The sequence below is a fragment of the Saimiri boliviensis genome, chromosome 11, assembly GCF_048565385.1.
Source record: "Saimiri boliviensis isolate mSaiBol1 chromosome 11, mSaiBol1.pri, whole genome shotgun sequence".
Taxonomy (NCBI): Eukaryota; Metazoa; Chordata; class Mammalia; order Primates; family Cebidae; genus Saimiri; species Saimiri boliviensis.
Genome location: NC_133459.1, coordinates 11,264,332 through 11,285,195, shown reverse-complemented (window position 1 = coordinate 11,285,195; position 20,864 = coordinate 11,264,332). Strand labels below are relative to the sequence as shown.

The following is a 20,864-nucleotide window of genomic DNA, read 5'->3' as shown; positions in this document are numbered from 1 at the left end:
AGCCACCGATGGCCTCCTTTCAGTAGGAGCGGGGTCCTCCAGTCCACTGTACCTCCCAGGTGAGGGAGTGCCCCATGCTGCCTTGGCTTGCCCTCCTTGGGCTATACCCACTGTCCAGCCAGTCCCTGGTTGAGATGCACCTGGTACCTCGGTTGGAAATGTGGCGATCACTCATCCTCTGCGTTGCTCTTGATGGGAACTGCACTCTGGAGCTTTTTTTTTTTTTGGAGACAGAGTCTTGCTGTATTATCCAGGCTGGAGTACAGTGGCCTAATTTCAGCTCACTGCAACCTCCGCCTCCCAGGCTCAAGTGAAATTCTCATGCCTCAGCCTCCCATGTAGCTGGGATTATAGGCACACACCACAAGGCCCAGCTATTTTTTGTATTTTTAGTAGAGATGGGGTTTCGCCATGTTGGCCAGGCTGGTCTCAAACTCCTGGCCTCATGTGATCAATCTGTCTCAGCCTCCCAAAGTGCTGGGATTACAGGGGTGAGCCACAGTGCCCAGCCCAGAACATACATTCTTTATAAGAACAGGTGGTATATTTGCTGAGAGTAGGCCAGGGCAATACAGGCCTGAATAAGTTGGTTATTTTAAAAGATAAAACTAATAAACCCCTGGCCCCTTATTAGCTTGGTTATCTTGGTTAAGTCATTAAAGTCTCTGTGCCTCGGTTTCCTTATCTATAAAACAGGAATAAGCCCTAAGCCCTACCTCAAAGAGGTATAAGGATTAAATGAGACAATACACCCCAAAACTGAGTGAAAATGTAACAGCTCTTATTATTCTCACATCAACACCATATCCTTTCAGTCTTTATTACCTGTACACACAGCCATGTATTTTTATGTATACAGGCATCCTGACGAGCACTTACATCTTTAACAGGCATTCAGTTATATGTTAATGGAAACAAATACTGAATCATGAGCCAGACAACCAAGGTTAAGAGCTGACAATGTTTCCTCACCTATAAAACAAAAGTAACACAGCTGCCGACCAACCCTTCATTAGGTATTATCATAACTAATTATCTTTTTTTCCTTGATTATAACCTCCCACATAAATATAAACTCCATGAAGGCAATGGCCTTATCTTTCTTGTTTTCCACTATGTTCCTAGCACCTGGCAAGTTGCATAACACATTCACTCTGAAATTACTGAAGAAATGAACAAACAGGGTTGTTGTAAGGATCAAATGAGATAACGTATAGGAAAGCACTTTGAAAACTCCAAAGCTTCATTAATATAAATAACAATTGCCAAATGTACAGGCTACTTATTTCTGCTGTCTCCATATTCCTACTATACCTGAATCAAGGGAACAAGAGTAAGAAAAATACTCCCTGCTGGTCACATAGCTTATGGTGGCAAAACCTAGACTCAAAGTATTTGTCCCAAGATTTCTGAGATGCAGTATTACTTTACAATACCAGTTGCTAAGTGAATGAAGAAGTGCAACCAATATAAGAGATTACATGTAAAGTGGAAGGCATAGGAAAATTGCATCATACTTCTGGGATATAATTTATATTTGGCCAAACACATCAGGTACAACTGATACTCTTACAATTTGAAACATCAAGAATAAAAAGAAATTCTAAGTCCCACTGAATCATTATTTATAGACCTCAGAAAACGTAGGAATAAAAATCCAGCTACATGTCAAAAACACGTGTCACCAATGCAAGGTGAAAGGAATTTAAATTTCAAACAAAATGGCCTCTTCAACTTATAGGCAAATAAAAGTAGATCTTAGCTCTATATAAACCTAATTCAAACACCTAGAATTAAATATTCTTGAGAAGATCAGCTTTTCTTCAAAGCCTACATATTTAACAATGTTCAAAACAGAAAGACATTCCTTTAACCTCCTACTTATCTTATATAATTTGAAAAAGCAAAACTTAAGAGACTGACTGTTCAACTCTGCTTAACCTAGGAAGTTAAACCCAATTACTCAGTAATGTACAAGCATCTCATTTCCTAACCCATATGACTCACCAACACAAGGCTTACTACTGTTTAAACCACACATGTAAAAATAATTGTTTTAAATGCATATAACAATTCCAACAGAAGACATTTAGCAGAGTTGTATTGAGAGTCACAAAAATATTATAACTTTGATAAAACAGTACCATTTATAGGAATCAGTCCCATAAATATAATTTAAAAAATGAAAAAAAGCCTTCACTTCTACAAAGATATTCACGGAAGCATCAGTCATAAGAATGAGCTGAAAGCAATTTAAATGTTAAAAACAGGAAAATGGTTAAGCTAATAGATTATATAGTTACTACATAGGCTACCTATGAAAAATGCAAAGCAAGATGGAAAAAGATTCTAAAAAAAGGCTAGGAAAAATAGCTGGATTCTAAAAGCGCATGTATAAAATTACTGTGCTTTACATAGTTTATACACTGTATGCTATTTCTCAATCTAAATTATTCTATAAAAGCATATGCAAACCATAAACATATATCATTTTATATCAAATAAAAAGTCCAACAATAAGAGTATTGAGAAGGATATGAATTAAAAGAAATTCTTATACATTGCTGATGGGAGAATATAATTGAGACAGCTGTTTTGGAAAATGATCTGGCTTAACTAGTGAAGATAACTGTGTGTATACCCTATGGCTCAGTAATTCCACTGCTAGGTTTCTCAGAGATCAGAGAAAGTCTCAAACATGTGCATTAGGAGTCACAGTACACAAGAGCAAAACCCTGTAAACAACCCAAATGTTCGAAAGGAAAATGGATAAATCACGTTATACACAGAATGAAATGCAGTGGTGAAAATAAATACTACCGTATGTTAACAATATGAATGGATCTTACCAACACACTAAGCGGGGATAGAAAGCAAGTCATGGCACATTAAATACAGTTTAACACCATTTTTACAAAGGTCACAAGCAAAGCAAAAGATACTGCTTGGGAATTTTTTCTTTTTAATTTTAAAGGGACTTATAGACCCAAAAATCACCAGAGTAGGTATGTGAGGAGTTGACAGGGGAACGAGGTAGGGAAGGAACACAGCATATGCAGGCAGCTGTCTTCCTGACGTTTTAATTTTCAGTTTAGAGGTGGGTTCACAGATGTTCGTCTTATTATACTTCATAACATATATACATGCTATAGATCATCTTTTACAGGTGTAAAACACGATGTATTTTTTTAGTTTTTATAGAAAGAAAAATCGGTTATATATTCCATGAGTAAATTCACAGAAAAATGCACAGAAAGAAAACAACCGAAACAAATTAAAACATGCTATGGTGCGGAGATACTAGTATGATTCTTTTTTCCAGATTTTCTATAATTTGATTATGCTACTTTTGTAATTTTAAAAAATACTCTCCCTGGAAGATACACAGGACACTATCAGCACTTGTTGCTCCCAGGGAGAGGAACTAGATGGCTGAAGAAAAGTAATTGAGGAGCCTTTTCTCCAAGTGCCCTTTTTCACTTTGCTACTGTACCAAATCAATATCTAACACAAACACTTTCTATTTAAATTAAAATGTAATTTTTAAAAATATTGCCACTATAAAGATAGTATTTGCTAAATTATCATTTTTTTACCCAATAAAGTTGGGTTTTTGTTGTTGTTGTTGTTGTTGTTGTTGTTGTTGCTGTTTTGAAGAAGGGTCTGGTTCTGTCACCAAGGCTGAAGTGCAGTGGCACGATCTCAGTTCACTGCAACCTCGACCTTCAAGGCTCTAGCCATCCTTCCACCTCGGCCTCCCAAGTAGTTGGTACTACAGGCACATGCCACCATGCCTGGCTAATTTCTGTATTTTTTGGAGAGACAGAGTTCCACCATGTTGCCCAGGCTGGTCTCAAACTCCTGAGCTCAAGTGATCTGCCCGCCTTGATCCTCAAAGTGCTGGAAATACAGGTATGAGCCACCACCCCCAGTCATAAAATTTTTTTAAAAAAAGGAAAAATAACACGTTTTTATAAAAGTACATTGTTATTTTCTGTGGCTCCCAAACTGCACTGAGACACCACAGGGTAGTGAAGGGTTGGCACTGCCAGGACTTTTTAAATTTTTGAAGGAAAAACAATTATCTGCCAGACACTGCACTAACTAGTCACTGTGGTAGTTCACATTCGATAACAGAGCATGCCATACTCCTTTCAGTATGATCTTAGCTTTCTGAAGCTCAGTCTTCAGCAGTTGCTGTGATAAAAAGCAAGTACCATAAGAAGGTAAACGTGTCAATACAAAAGGTCTCATACAAAATATAAAAAAATTTTTTTTTCATTTTTAAAAAGAAGATCAATGTGGACAGGAAGGGAGGGTTGTAATGTCCAAACTGATTCCAAGTTTGAGAAGTTATGCAGTGCCCAAGAGGCACATACCTCCCACCAGTCACTGTGGTTATTCAAGAATGAAATAAAATATTATTCTTTCCATTTACGTGTTATGATTTTTTCAAACACCTACTAAGTTGTTGGGACATATGTACTTGTTAAGCTGTTTAGACTTACTTTGTAAATGGAAATACCATTAGGTGTTTCTTTTGGCCCACAATGTGCCATGAATAAACTACCAGGACACCACGGGTGCCATGAACTCAGTTTGGAACTTCTGATCTACTGCATTTAGAAAAAAACCTACCACTTTCCAAAGGAAACATCCCCACTAAAGTCCTAAAAGGGGAACAGAAGTCTTAAGTGTTCTTTGTAAATCTCCCTTATCTTTTTACACAAAGCAAAATCTAAACTTTAAAGGTAATTTAAGTAAGATACAATAAATAAGGAATAAAGCTCTCCAATTACACAAAGATTTCTGTAGCTAATCTACACAGAGAACATACTAGCAAGGATAAATTATCTTTAATCTTCCAGATTTATCTCTAGAGGCCTAAAAGTTCTATTGATCAAACTGGAAAAGCAGCCTGGAGAAACCCAGGCTACCTACCGTCTGCCCTTCAATAGCAGCTCGCTGGCGCCCTAAGACATCTTGCAGCTGAGTGAAATGCTGAATGAAGGCCACCACCTCTGCCTGGAAACGCTGAGTATGCACATACTGCACAGAGGCCATCTGGAGGCTCACGCGAATGTCATGTTCTCTCCGGAGCAGAGGGTCAGGCCGTCCATATCTAAGAATCAGGATAAAAATGTGACTCAGATAAAACAGCAAGATACAAATCAGTATTTCACAAAAACTCAGGTTGATTTAGGGGCTTCCCTAAAATCAGCTTTAACTATTAAATAGAAATCCAAAATTAGGCTTTACAAAGCAAACTCTAATAATTACTCCCTTTGTAAGCTTCTGTGATGGGATACAGCAGTGGTAGTCAAGAGCATAAACATGTGGACAGCTCTAGCACTGAGGTCACGCAGAGGCCACCTGAAGCTTTGACCTTTCTCCCTGCCTCTTTTCCCTGCCTTTAAGGTAAGTATTCCTGCTCACTGTGTTCCTGGCAAAGATGGTGAGGATATGAGTGAGAAAAACAATAAAAATAAGGTCATGAATTAATAAGAAAATTAGGCATCAGAATTAATGTTTCTGGGAAAAACTATCTTCTGGAGGCAGAAAGGTATCTTTCCTTCAGTAGAATGTAAGTCAAAGAGTTCTGGAATCCATATTCGAAGACAAATTAGAAGATTTCCCATGGATGTGGTGGCTCATACCTGTAATCCCAGCACTTTGGGAGGCTGAGGTAGGCGGATCACCTGAGGTCGGGAGTTCGAGATCAGCCTGACCAAGATGGAGAAACCCCGTCTCTACTAAAAATACAAAATTAGCTGGGCATGGTGGCACATGCTTGTAATCCTAGCTACTTGGGATGCTGAGGCAGAAGAATCTCTTGAACCCAGGAGGCAGAGGCTGCAGTGAGCCATGATTGCAGCACTGCACTCCAGCCTAGGCAACAAGAGTGAAACTCCACCTCAAAAAGAGCATGATGCCATAAAAACATTATTATATAGGACACAGTCAACCAACATCGCTGAGTACTTATTTTGTACTAGGCAGAAAATTAAGAGCTTTACATTAATTATCTCACTTATTTTAGAGTCATGACACCAAGGTACATATTATAAACAAATCAATCCTCAGTAGCGTATAATATAACCCCTCTAAAATGAAAAAGTCCTGAGACATCTTGTTGGAACAATTTTTCTCAACCTTAGCTGAACATTAGCATATTAAAAAAGAAAAAAAACTGGCCAGGTACGGTGGATCACACCTGTAATCCCAACACTTTGGGACGCCGAGGTGGGTAGATCAACTGAGCTCAGGAGCTTGAGACCAGCCTGGGCAACATGGTGAAACCCCCCATCTCTACCAAAAATACGAAAAAATAGCAGGGTGTGGTGGTGCATGCCTGTGGTCCCAGCTATGCGGAAGGCTGAGGTAGGAGAATCACTTGAACATGGAAGGCTGAGGTTGCAGTGAGCTGAGATGACATACCACTGTACTCCAGTCTAGGGGACAGAATGAGACCTCATCTCAAAAAAAAAAAAAAAAAAGGAGAGACTGAGCATGGCCCTAGACCAATTAAATCAGAATATGTAGAGGATAAACAAAAATGCATAATGAACACTCACATCGTCAACTACCTTCTGAGGCTGGAATCATTCTATAACTTTTAGAGCAACATGGAAGCTTAGAAATGTTCTAATGATTTCAGTCCCCTCAATATATACACAGAAAAACTAATGCATGAAGACTACATGACTTATCTCAGGACACACAGCAAGTTCATGGAAAACCAGCATCAGAGCCCAAGGCTTTTAATAATCAGAATTATTCAATCATACCCTATCTAGGGTGTGCGTTTTGAGACAAGGCCTCTCTCCATCACCCAAGCTGGAGTGCAGTAGCACAATCATGGCTCACTGCAGCCTCCAACTCCTGGGATCAAGGGATCCCTCCCACCTCAGCCTCTTAAGTAGCTAGAACTACAGGAACATACCACCACACCCAGATAATTTTTTGCTTCTGTAAGAGTCAGCATCTCACTATGTTGTCCAGGGTGGTCTCAAACTCCTTGCTTCAAGCAATCCATATGCCTTGGCCTCCCAAAGAGCTTCGATCACAGGCATGATCCACTGTACCTAACCCATACCCCATCTGTTTATGAAGCTTTAAGTAGCCCATTTCAACACAGATCCATTTTAATGAAATGTAATGTAAGTCAGGAAGAACTCCTCACAATCATAACTTTTCAATTTCACGTCTAAGAAGGTAAATCTTTTTTTAAAGTTTTCTTCATTGTCTGGCCAACAAAAATTTGAAACAGCAAGTATTATGATAAAATATCAAGTCAACATTTTTACTTAAAAGTCTGGAAGATGAGTGCTTCTTCTCCACTTGTAGTGAACCGTTCTCTGTAGAATTCTCCATGGGAAGTGAGGTCACTTAGGGACAGACTCCCAATGCTGCCCTGTAAGGCCAGGTCTCCCTCTATGGATGAAAAGATTAGATCATGTTACTATGTATCTTTTTTTTTTTTTTTTTTTGAGACGGAGTTTCGCTCTTGTTACCCAGGCTGGAGTGCAATGGCGCAATCTTGGCTCACCGCAACCTCCGCCTCCTGGGTTCAAGCAATTCTCCTGCCTCAGCCTCCCGAGTGGCTGGGATTACAGGCACACGCCACCATGCCCAGCTAATTTTTAGTATTTTTAGTAGAGACGGGGATTCACCATATTGACCAGGATGGTCTCGATCTCTTGATCTCATGATCCACCCGCCTCGGCCTCCCAAAGTGCTGGGATTACAGGCTTGAGCCACCGCGCCCGGCCTACTATGTATCTTTTTTTGTCATACAACTTAAATATGTCTGGAACAAAAGCTGGTATATACATGCCTCAGACTTTTCACTTCATAATCAAAATAAGCATCGAAAGCAAATTTTCATATTCGAATATATCCAGAAAAATATTTTATGCAATATTTAAAACAAAGTCTCCATGAAAAAAAAAAAAAAAAAAACAAGAAAAAAGTCCCAACGTAGAAGTCCAAAGGGTACTGAAATAATATAGCAACATCATGCATTTAAAGGATAAAATCTTTATAAATACAGACAGAAACTTAATGCTTTCTGAGATGAGACCGCTAACTAGAATCAGTGAACCATCATTAGGTCTATTAATTACACTATGGATAAAGAATAGAAGGAGTGTCAGAAACATGTCACATATTCAAGCAACATTAAGAGTGTTTTAGTGTGATTTAATGAAAGACCAAAATTAATGAGGTAGAAAGACACTGGAGATACAAATTTGAAACTACTCTGATATATGAGTGAAGTTCCCGGAAGAAGAAAGAAGAAAGAAGGGGTGACTGAAACATGTACAACTAGAATGTGAACCTATAATGAGTCATTCTTAAACACTGTATGGATATGAAATAGGAATATTCTGAACTGTTGCCTCTGTAAAACAAAACTTATTATCATAATTACCATTATAAAACAATTACTAAGGTAATTTGGCATGCTAGTTCAGCTACCAGTGAATCAAAGATATTTATTAATTTTTTTTTTTTTTTTTTTTTTTGAGACAAGGTCTCACTCTATCACCCAGGCTAGAGAGCAATGGCACAATCATGGCTCACTGCAAGCCTTGACCTTCCAGGATCAACAATCCAACCACCTCAGCCCCCTGAGTAGCTGGGCCTCAGGCATTTGCCACCACAACTGGTTAATTTTTACTATTTTTTGTAAAGATGAGGTCTCACTATGTTGCTCAAGCTTGTCTCAAACTCCTAGCCTCAGGCAATCCTCCCACCTCAGCCTCCCAAAGTACTGGGATTATAGGCGTGAGCCACCATGTCCAGCTGCATACTTATTTTAGATACCTAATGTCATCTAACAAAAATACCCAAGCTTTTACCAATCTTAAAGACCATTAACAATAGGGATACGCTGTAGGGAAAAAAAAAAAAAAAAGCCAATCTCCTCTGAGAAGTTTTTCTAAAATAATTGTACAAGGCATAAAACCTCAGCCTCAGTTCATTCCTTCCCCAAAAGACATTCTTGTTTTTACTACAGCATCAATATGTGAGCTTTGTAATCTTCAATAATTAGAAAAGGAAAAATGTTTTACTTCACACTTTATAAATTTCTACTATTTAGGCTGGGCACAGTGGCTCACTCCTGTAATCCCAGCACTTCGGGAGGCCAAGGTGAATGGATGGCTTGAGTCCAGGAGTTTGAAACCAGCCTGGCCAACATGGTGAAACCTTGTCTCTATAGTTTAAAAAAATAATGAGTTAAAGTATTATTTTTTTTAAACTCCTACTATGTAGGACCTGATATAGCTGATCACTTGTATTCAACTAAGAATTTTAACCTACAAAGTCCCATTGAAGAGAATGCTGGCCAGGTGCTGTGGCTCACACCTGAAATCCCAACATTTTAGAAGGCAGAGGCAGGAGGATCACTTGAGGTCAGGAGTTCGAGAGCAGCCTGGACAACATGGTGAAAAACAGTCTCTATCAAAAAATACAAAAATTAGCTGGGCAATGTGGCCTGCACCTGTAATTCCAGCTATTTGAAAGGCTGAGGTATGAGAACCACTTGAATCCAGGAGGTGGATGCTGCAGTGAACCGAGATTGCGCCACTGCACTCCAGCCTGGGCGACTAAGCGAGACCCTATCTCAGAAACAGAGAATAAAGAATGCCAGCTTTACTCCAGCATTAACACCATGCCTTCTACTGGTAGCTCCCCCAGTGTATGACTCTAGATGGAGCCATATCCTCTGGTTTTCCAGACAGCTCTGTTGTATGCCTGTTTCCAGGTGTAATTATATTAATGATGTCCCCTTTCACTCTCAAAAATATCCCAATTTGGACAAAGAAAAAGTTATATGGGCACCCTGGATAGAGTTTGTTGAAAACACAGATAGACATCAGGGCTCCATCCCAACTCAATCAGATTGTTGGGAAGGAGATGAGAGACAGGAGGAAGGAAGACGCTGTGCCAACAGCTGCACTTTTCACGAGCTATCCAGATGATCTGGATCCATTAGCCAGCATTTGGGAACCACAAACATGAATCCTGGCCAGACCAATAACCACAATCAAGCCACTGCCACACCTTACTCAGCAGGTGAGGACAATCAATTTGTGATGACAACGTTCAAATGCTGACCAGATTTTGCAAGTTTGCTTCCCTCGGCCCCCCACCACTTACCAATCATTTCCAGGTGTGCTACTAATTTGGACACATTTGCTTTGGCAAGCTCACTGGTTGTCTTATTCAGCACTAGAGAAAGTGAATGAACCTAGGAACAGATGAGAAAAAACAAGGCCAATATTACTGGGGAGAAAAGGCATCTTTCAGGAAAACAGCAGAACAAGGAAAATGCAAAAAGGCTTGGGAAGTTTGAAGGTAATGCTTTTAACGATGCCAGTTTCACTTCAGTTTTCCTAAGCCAGACAAACCATGACCTGAGGACAGAGTGGGTAACAAAGGAACGCGGCTGGACAGTCCACATTTCAGCGTCTATGGTGCCTTCTCTATGCTTGCCTTGTGTATTTTCTGTTCACGAGATGCTTTACATTATAAAACTATTTTTCTTATTTTGGCATTCATCATTAATATTGTACAATTCTGTAGTAACTCAGATACAGTAAGTCTCATTTTAAGAAATTTTTCAGAACAAAATGATAAATATGATTTAGAATCCTATTTACTGTCCTTGAACAAATAGATGCCCACCATCAACCAACTGAGACTTCACCTAGAAACCATAATCAAAGACTTTCTTTTCTAGAGACAACTATAAATAGAAGAAAAACAAAATCCTCTGTCTTGGGAGTAGCATTCTTTGGAAAAAATAAATTCCACAATGCAATACTACAATTGCAGCTATTAAAAAAGATCTTATGTGTCTAGGATTTGTTGAGTCAGTTCTCAACAACCTTTTTTGCTTTGAGTAACATCACAGGGGACAAAATGTTGATGGAAGAGAAGGAAGGAGTGAGGAAAAGACTGAGAGCCGATTTAATCTTCAGTTTACACCCACTACTTCCCAACGGCAGAGACCATGCCTTTACCCCTTTGTCTTTGTCTTCAGTGCCTACCACCAAGCAGGTGGTCAGGAAATGTTTGGTGCATGAGTAATCAGGAGGGGAAAAAAAATAGGAAAAGAAAAAAGGAATGTAATAGAAGGAAAGGAAGAAGGAAATCATTATAGAAGAAGACAGAGTTGGTTGGTTCTTTACTACTGGGTGTGGAAAAAAATAAAAAATGAATAAATAAATAAAAAGACACAGAAAAAGGAGTGGGTTATTGCAGTTGCAGCAGTGACTGCAGTGGGCACTCCAGTTCCCTTGCAATATGATTTCTGACACAGACACAGAAGGAATCTCAAGGCAAGATCATCATGGCGGGAATTAAAAACCTCTAGTCAGCCAGGTACAGTAGCTCACACCTGTAATCCCAGCACCTTAGGAGGCAGAGGTGGGAGAATCACTTGAAATTAGGAGTTCCAGACCAGCCTGGCCAACATGGTGAAACCCGATCTCTACTAAAAATAGAAAAATTAGTCAGGCATGGTGGCATGCGTCTGTAATCCCAGCTATTTGGAAGGCTGAGGCACAAGAATCGCTTGAACTCAGGAGGCAGAGGTTGTAGTGAGCCAAGATCGCACCACTGCACTCCAGCCTGGGTGATAGGACAAGACTCTGTCTTTAAAAAATAAAATAAAAATAATGAAAACCTCTAGTCATTTAATTACCAGAAGAACATGTACACTGGGTCTAAAAAATGCTTTGTTTGGAGGAATCCAACCACCACCACCACTTGAACCAACTCTTCGCATGAATGTTAGTGTCACTAACAAATAATGATCAGACACTGTATGCCTCCTGCCCTCAATGCAAGAGGAAGCACTCAGCAGCCCCTCTGGTGCGTTCTGACCAACCTGAACTGAATCTGATGGGGTCTCCAGACCTAACATCCACTTGTTAAAATAGAGGATAAAAGAAGTCAAACAGCCAAACAAGGAAACAGACAAACCTAAAATGTGGGACACTCTACAAAGGCACTGACCCAGCTTCTGTAGCAAGTCAACTGGCGGTAGGGCTGGGGGAAGGCAGATACATTTTAATTAAAAGAGATTATTTAAAAGACATGAGAGCAAATGTAAAATGGAACCTTATCTGGATCCTGATTCGAATAATTCATGCATCAGGCCCGGCACAGTGTCTCATGCCTGTAATCCCAGAAGTTTGAGAGGCCAAGGCAGGCAGATCACTTAAAGCCAGGAGTTCGAGACCAGCCTGACCAACATGGTGAAATCCCATCTCTACTAAAAATACAAAGATTAGCAGGGTGTGGTGGCACATGCCGGTATTTCCAACGACTCAGAAGGCTGAGGCAGGAGAATACCTTGAACCCAGGAGGCAGAGGCTGCAGTGAGCTAAGATCACACCATTGCATTCCAGCCTGGGTGACAGAGCGAGACTCTGTCTCAAAAAAGAAAGAAAAAAAAAAAAAAAGAAATTCATGCACCATTTTATTTAATTCTCCTTATTTTGTACATGAGAAAACTTTGGCTCAAAAAGCACAGTATTCTATTGAATTACAGAGACCAAAAGAATAGAAAGGCAAGAAGTTTCTTAAACCATTCATTCCTCTACAATTCACCAATAAAAGGGCATTTTTAAGACAGTCAGAGAAATTTGATTATGAACTGGTCAATGTCAGAAAATACCAAGGAATTCTTGTTAGTTGGACATGATAATGCATTGTGGTATGTCCATTATTTTTTAGAAATAAATACTGAAGTATGCAGAGTTGAAATGATATGTCTGGAATTTGCTTTAAAATACTTCAACAGGCCAGATGCAGTGGCTCACTCCTGTAATCCCAGCACTTTGGAAGGATGAGGCAGGAGGATCACTTGAGGTCAGGAGTTCGAGACCAGCCTGGCCGACATGATGAAACTTCATCTCTACTAAAACTACAAAATTAGCCGGGCATGGTGGTGGATGACTGTAATCCCAGCTACTCAGGAGGCCAAGGCAGGAAAATCGCTTGAACCCAGGAGGCAGAGGTTGCAGTGAGCTGAGATCGTGCCACTGCACTCCAGCCTGGGTGACAAAGCAAGACTCCGTCTCAATAAATAAATAAAATACTTCAGCAAAGAAAAAAGTCATAAAGTAAATGTGATGAATTATAGGGTTGGGCATATAGGGGTTCATTATACTGTTTCTCTGTGATATATTTAAAATTTTTCACATAAAAATGTTTTTCAAAAATTCTTATTTTAAAAATGCATTGTTGAGGGATATTTATCCAGTCCTGTTCTCTCTTAAATCCAGCCACATTAACCAAGGCAAAGCCCTCTCGAAGCACTGCATATTCAACACCAAAGAGTTCATGACGCAGGTCATCACAGGTACTGCAGGAACCAAGTTCCAGTTACAGACACATTCCAACGAAATGGCTAATGCTTCTCCAGCTTCCATTCATCTTGCTAAACCCAAGGTACCAGAGGCCTCAGAGAACTACAAAGTCATTCATTCACTAGACACTGAACAAGAAAGGTAAACTGGTCCTCTCCCCTCTCTCTCCTGAGATCCCCTCCATTTTTAGAGGAAAGAGACCTATTCTCAGCTAAGAAATAAGCAAATGGCAACTGGATAAAATATGATTCTCCTCCCTGACTTCTCCCCAGCAGTAAGTTCAAGTCCACACATGCCAAGACAGGTGGATGAAGAACACCCTAGAGGCACACAAATGTTATCGGCCAACGCAGGGTTCCAGGGCTCTGGACTGGTGCTAGGTACAACAGGCCTATGTGCCCTCGAATGGGCTATTCAGATTAACTGTTTCACATCCTGCTGTTCTATCACACAGAGCAGAAGAGCCTTAAACTCAGATGCTTTTTTTTCTTAACATTTACAGCATGAGTATCAAGGGCAAGTTATAAGTATGGTAATCCATGTAACATAAAAATAATAATGGCTACCATTCACTGAATGTTTACTGTGTGCCCACACCATGTGGAGGGCCTTACAACAACTCTATGATGCAGGCACCATTGAACAGCCGTAGCTTATTGATGAAAAAACTAAGGGCAAAAAAGGCTACGTGGTTTGCCCTAGGCCACATAGCTATATAGGTGCAGTGAAAGTACCAGGACTCAAACTCAGGCAGTGCAACTTTCCAGACCATTCTTTTTTTTTTTTTTTTTGAGACGGAGTTTCGCTCTTGTTACCCAGGCTGGAGTGCAATGGCCGGATCTCGGCTCACTGCAACCTCTGCCTCCTGGGTTCAGGCAATTCTCCTGCCTCAGCCTCCTGAGTAGCTGGGATTACAGGCACGCGCCACCATGCCCAGCTACTTTTTTGTATTTTTAGTAGAGACGGGGTTTCACCATGTTGACCAGGATGGTCTCGATCTCTTGACCTCGTGATCCACCCGTCTCGGCCTCCCAAAGTGCTGGGATTACAGGCTTGAGCCACCGCGCCCGGCCTCCAGACCATTCTTAACAGTTACATTGTTGCCCTCAACGAAATCAAATAATGTTCTGAGAGAACAGGGAGACAGTAACAAAAGCCACACGTTAAAGTTGCTCTTATGGACCCGCAAGGTGGCTCACGCCTGTAATCCCAGTGCTTTGGGAGGCTGAGGCGGGTGGATCATGAGATCAGGAGTTCAAGATCAGACTGTCTCTACTTAAAAAAAATACAAAAATTGGCTGGGTGTGGTGGCAGGCACCTGTAATCCCAGCTACGTGGGAGGCTGAGGCAGGAGAATCATTTGAACCCGGGAGGCGGAGGTTGCAGTGAGCCGAGATCATGCTACTGCACTCCAGCCTGAGTGACAGAGCGAGACTCCGTCTGGAAAAAAGTCAAAAAAAAAAAAAAAAAAGTTGCTATTATAGACTATACACACATCGCCTCGTCTGGTCATCTTAGACAACAGAAGATGAGGAAACTACGGTTCAGAGAAGCAAAGTCACTCCATTAAATCACAGAGCTCAAAGGAAAGACAAGATTCGTGAACCATTTACATTCCCTGCCTCCAGATGGATTAACAGTAAAACCTTTCCCAGAATATTAATGTCTACCTTTTATAACAAAAACCTAGAGGACTAGATAGCTCCCCTGCCAACAAGAGCTATTTTCCAGAGTAAATGTAAGATGCTTGTATTTAAATAAACAAGCCCACATCCATTTTTAGAACTTAAGGGAGCCAAAGGGAACTGATGATACCTTGAGATCCAGCTTGGTGTTCACTGGATCCAGTCCAGACTCCATGGAGGCATGTGGCTCCGACTTCACGTTGTGTAGAATGCCCTCAGGAGGCACCCTCATTGCATGGTTGTCTGCAGTGGAGCCGATTCCAAAAAAGTCTAATATCACGACCCAGGTTTGCAGTGTGATCAGCACATCCAAGCAATTAAAATCAACATCAATGCTCCGGTTAACTCGATTGTAACTTGAAGAGAATTCTGGATGTTTCTTATCTACCAAGAATATGTTAATGTGGACTAAAGAATCATCAAATTTACTCTTTCCAACAAGTATCTTGGGCTCATTCACTGTTGGAGAAGGAGGTGGGGTCAAGGGATAGTCCTTGTCTGGGACTTCCTTTTGCTTTTTCCGAGATGTAGAGGTGGGTCTCTGATACAACTGGAAGACATTAGGAGCTTCTTCCATGTGGGAAGGGAGAGAACGAGGCATATCAGGGTATTCCACATTGGACACTGAGGGGCAAGACTGAGAAAGATATTCTTTTTGTGCTAAACTAGATGGCTTAGGAGCTCCTCGAGATACCATCAGGTTCTTATATTTGGAATCTGGATTTTTCTCCAGTAAGTCCTCCATCAGCAGAGAACGCAGGGCAATCTGAATAGATAAAGTCTGCGGATGATCTTTGCTAAACTCCACCTCAAAATCCTGAAACTTTAAGCTCACAAGACCTTGGGCCCCCAAAGTCAGATCTCCACTCAGCTGAACCTGAAGTTCTGATATACAAAAGGTGGCTTGAATCTGAGTAAAGGATTTGACTTCCTTCACTGACAAGGACTTCTGAGAGGTGTTAGACAGGCTGGAGTGGCTGAACAATCCATTCTCCTTCCTTTCAACAGAAGATTCTCCACAGGTACTGAGGGGAGGCAGAGGAGAATCAGGGCAAGGAGAGGAGGTAGCACTGGCTGGATACTTATTCAGATCTTCACTGTAAACGAGATTGTCCAGCGTTTGAAAAACCTGCTCGTATACGTGCTTTGCTAATACCACCTGTATTGAAAAGAGAAAAATTCAGTTAACTCTACTACTGTTATTAAACGCAGGCAGATGTAATGCCCATAAATGTCGACAGTTGTTATTTATGGGTTCCTACACGAGGCTGTAAGTTAGTTGATAGCAAAGAGTATCTCTTTCAATTTTTTCTGTCCTTACCTCTTTTTGTCCCACTTCTATTCACAAAGCCCTCCCTCGGTACCCTACACAGTACTCTACACACCATAAGAGTTCAGTAAATATTGTGGATTATGCCTGAATCAACGAAGTCATTTCTTTTGACCCCACAAAAATAAATGCAGAAATTGAAGAGAGTGTTGACAAAGGTCTGGTATGGATACACCGCAGGATTGAGAAACAAGATTCATGGTTCTAAAAATGGCTGATCATCACCAATTAGTGTAACAACCAATATTTAGTACTAGTAGTACTTTTTAGATAAAAATGAATATGATCCATGATTAGTTATGTTTCCTTTCTCCTTTACTTCATTTTTAATTAGTTTCTTATTAAAAATATTTTCAGCCAGGCACAGTGGCTCACGTCTGTAATCCCAGCACTTTAGAGTCCGAGGCGGGCTGACTACGTGAACCCAGGAGTTCAAGACCAGCCTGGACTACATGATGAAACCCTTTCTCTACAAAAAGTACAAAATTAGCAGGGTGTAGTGTCACATGCCTGTAGTCCCAGCTACTTGGGAGGCAGAAGTGGGAGGACTGCTTGAGCCCAGGAGGCGCAGGACACAGTGAGCTGAGGTCATGCCACTGCACTCCAGCCTGGGCAACAGAGCAAGACCCTGTCTAAAAAAAACAAAAAACAACAACAAAAACTTTTTTCAGGCAAGTTTTTTATTTAGTGAAGGGCAATTTTTAACAGAGGAATCCAACCAATATAGAAATAATGATGAAATTAGAAAAAGTGACCCTTTTGTAACCCCCAATTAAATAATGTGTGCCATCAACGTTCAATAGTGGAATAAACCATTATGTGAATGACTGACAGGGAATTTTGCAACGGAGAAATCAAGGCTCTTGCCACCTGAATACAATTATCCATTCTAGCATCAATAAGAGAGAAAAAAAGACATGATTATGTGCCTCCTGATATAAAGTAATATGAAATACACAGTACCACCTACATGAAGTGTGCCCCCAACCCCCTGCCAAAAAAGAAACCTGAATCCAGTCAAACCTATACAACTAGACCTGTTCTACAGATGTTACAGGCAATGTGGGGGGACGAGTTAAGCAGCACACGAACAGCCAAATCCAGAAAGTGGGACATTCTACAGGGCAAATAACTTAGTTTCTCAACAAAATACGGCACGGAGGGTCAAAAAAGAGGGGGAAACTAGATGAACAGAGACCTACATAATGTATCATCCAAATGCAATGTTTCTAATTGTCTGTATCCTGATTCCGACAAACCCAAACCGAAGGCATTTTGACATGATTAAAAATGTTTCCAAAATCTGAAAATCGATTAAAATTTAGATAATATCAAAGAATGCTCATTAATTTTATAAGACATGAAATACCACTGTGGTTATATAAAAAGACACACATAGTTTTTAGAAATACATTCTAAATATACAGGGGTGATAACGGCATGAAATCTGGGAGTGGCCTTAAAATATTTCACCAAAAAAAAAAAACAGACGGACAAAACAAATGTAGCAAAATCTTCATAAGTGGAATCAGCGTGATGGGCAGGTAAGGCTCATTAGACTATTCCACTTTTGTATAGGTTTACATGCTTTCATAATCAACTTTTTAAAAAATTAAAGTATTAATTACTAATCATCAAATATTAACTAATTCAAATAATTATCTTAATTATTTGTAAAGAAAGAATTATCTAAAATAATGTTTTTTTAAGATTTTCATCAAAACAACAGTTAAGTCAATGGTAACCATAAGAATAAGTCAACATAGGCCAGGTGTGGTGGTATACACCTGTAATCCCAGGACTTTGCAGGGCTGAGGCAGGAGGATCACTTGAGGCAAGGAGTTCAAAACGAGCCTGGCCAACATGGTAAAACCCCATCTCTACTATCTACTGAAAATATAAAAATTATCCGGTGTGGTGGCACATGCCTGTAATCACAGCTACTTGGGAGGCTGAGGCAGGAGAATCACTTGAATCTGGGAGGTGGAGGTTGCAGTGAGCCAACATGAAGATTGTGCCACTGCACTCTAGCCTGAGTGACAGAATGAGACTCTGTCTCACAAAAAAAAAAAAGGTAAGTCAACATAATCCAATAGAATTCATAGCACATGCTAGATTTAAGGTGAAAAATTCATCCTGGTAGCTAACCACTAATGGAGCAAAAGCTTAGCCTAAGAAGGGAAAGCTTTGGGGTAGTTCTCTCAGGGGTCCCAGAGACCTCTGGGAGGAACCACTGATGTCAAAAGGCAGGCCACTCCATAAACAGCACTCCTCGGTTACTCCACAACAGCTGCCAGACACAGATCAACTACCCATGACTGAGGTCCGCCGTCCCAAGAGCCTGCCTGTCCTTGCTGTTTTATAACATCCTACTCTTTGCTCTACTCTGTGAAATCAGGAAAAATGACACCTTTGAAGGAAAAAAAAAAAAAAGAAAAGGTTTATACATACACAAATGCCCCCCCGCAAAAAAGAAATCCCTATCCTGGCCCATTTCATTTCAGAGAGGGCAGGACTAATTCTCTGCTGAGAGGATCTGTCCCAGAGCTCAAATGATCACCATGTTTCACAGGGCAGGCTAAGTATGTCTAATGATACCCTCCTGGAAAAGGAGACTCTGACTTGGTAAGCGATCACCTTCCCATTTCTGTATGTCAATGGAATTAAGAACCTGCCGTTTTCCCCTATATAACCTACCCCTCCTACAAGTGAAAAAGGCTGACAAGATGGATTCCCCAGACAAAAGGATTCCATGATTGTGGAACAAGGGTTTCAACAGTGGTATTATGTATGGGTAATAATCTCTTTAAAAATATATTTTCCTTCCAACATGTAATATACATAAATATATAACTAACATATTTATAGAGTAATAATATAAACATAGGACTTCAACTGCCCTGACATGAAAATCAGGTTTTTACCTGAACTGGATTGACAAATTTTCCTTCAATCTTCATGATGCTAGAAGTTCCCAGGTCATCTGGGCTAAGAGAAAAAGTCAGTTCAGATTCTCTCTCTATAGGGATCTTCTCCAGTTTAAACTGAATGGTTGTATTGTTCAGGATGTGAAAAGCTGGCATAAAAGACACAAAATGACAGACCATAAACCCTAATATTTACTTCATTACTGCTGATTAAACATAGAGTATACAAAATAGAGCCCATGAGTTATGCTTAGACCAGGAGGGCAAATTAGCCTGGCACCTGGAGTCTATGATTGAGAGTAAACTGACAACTATCCCGAAACCGAAACTCATAGCAAGCTGAGGTACAAGATAAATTTACACAAAAAAAGAAGATTTTCATCCCACAATCCATTTGGTAGCTTCAAAACATGATGTGGTGAACATTAATCCAGCCCAGAGACTACATTATGCTTCTCTGAGTCACTCAAACTGGCATTTTTCAAACCAAATTATTTATCCTTACCTAGCTTTCAGATACAGATGTACTCCTCTTATTAGGCCTAAATCAGAATCTAAGACAATGCAGAGTTCTAAGCAAACAACTTTTATCCAAGCAGAGAAAGCAATCTTTTGGTAAGTATAAAAACAAATCAGTGAACTAACATCTGACAACCATAGAAGGATAAGTTCTCAAAGGCATTAATTTCTTCACCAATAAATAAAGCCACGCTCTAGGGCTTCCCTGATCTCTGTGTGCCAAGACCAACAGACTGTTTGGTTTTAGCTGATCAGATACAGAATACAAACACAAGCATTTTATTCTTAGAACCATGGACCAACTCATTATAGACGTAGATGGCAGAATATTAAAGAATATCCAAAAACTAAATTTCATTTTCTATTTACATCAACCTCTTGAGCTACCTTGGGCTAAAATATTTAACTAGGAAAGATCTACAGCTTAGGATCAAGAAAATCAGATGTATTTGACCAAATTAAACAATTACTTTAACAGCATCCATCCACTGAAGCATCTCTGTAAATGAGCATTAATCCAATTTCAAACTGGAACACTTTAGAAAAATAAATTCCTGGCTGACCGTGCCAGCTCACACCTGTAATCCCAACACTTTGGGAGGCTGAGGCAGGCGGATCACCTGAGACCAGCCTGGCCAACATGGTAAAACTCTGTCTCTACTAAAAATACAAAAATTAGCCAGGGCTGGTGGTGGATGCCTGTAATCCCAGTTACTTGGGAGGCTGAGGCAGGAAAATCACTTGAACCTAGGAGGCAGAGGTTGCAGTGAGCTAAGACCGCACCACTGCACTCCAGCCTGGGTAACAACAGCAAAACTCTCAAAAAACAAACAAAAAAAAAAAATAATAAAAGTAAATAAATTCCTGTTTTGTCAAATATTACATTAAATGGAAAAGGGTGAAAACATGCCAACCTACTGCAAAGCATTCTATTAAAACTTTTTGATTTCTTAAATAATAACTGAGGATTATTCTAAAAGAAATGGATTTTGTTGTGCTGTTTTAGCAAAGGACT

General features: G+C 40.2%; 1 protein-coding gene across 7 annotated transcripts in view; it reads right to left on the bottom strand.

Annotated features, from left to right (window-relative positions):
• VPS13D (vacuolar protein sorting 13 homolog D) overlaps positions 1 to 20,864 on the bottom strand; it is a 304,733-nt gene that overhangs the window by 234,936 nt on the left and 48,933 nt on the right. For all 7 annotated transcript variants that reach the window (XR_012512316.1, XM_074380077.1, XM_074380076.1 and 4 more), the window contains 5 exons: positions 19,328 to 19,479; positions 15,204 to 16,232; positions 10,168 to 10,258; positions 7,308 to 7,434; positions 4,942 to 5,122 (listed from right to left, as the gene is read on the bottom strand). Coding sequence is in view for 6 of the 7 variants with exons in the window: in XM_074380077.1 (XP_074236178.1) it covers positions 4,942 to 5,122; positions 7,308 to 7,434; positions 10,168 to 10,258; positions 15,204 to 16,232; positions 19,328 to 19,479 (1,580 nt within the window). In the remaining variant the exon portion in view is untranslated. The remainder of the gene's footprint in view (positions 1 to 4,941; positions 5,123 to 7,307; positions 7,435 to 10,167; positions 10,259 to 15,203; positions 16,233 to 19,327; positions 19,480 to 20,864) is intronic.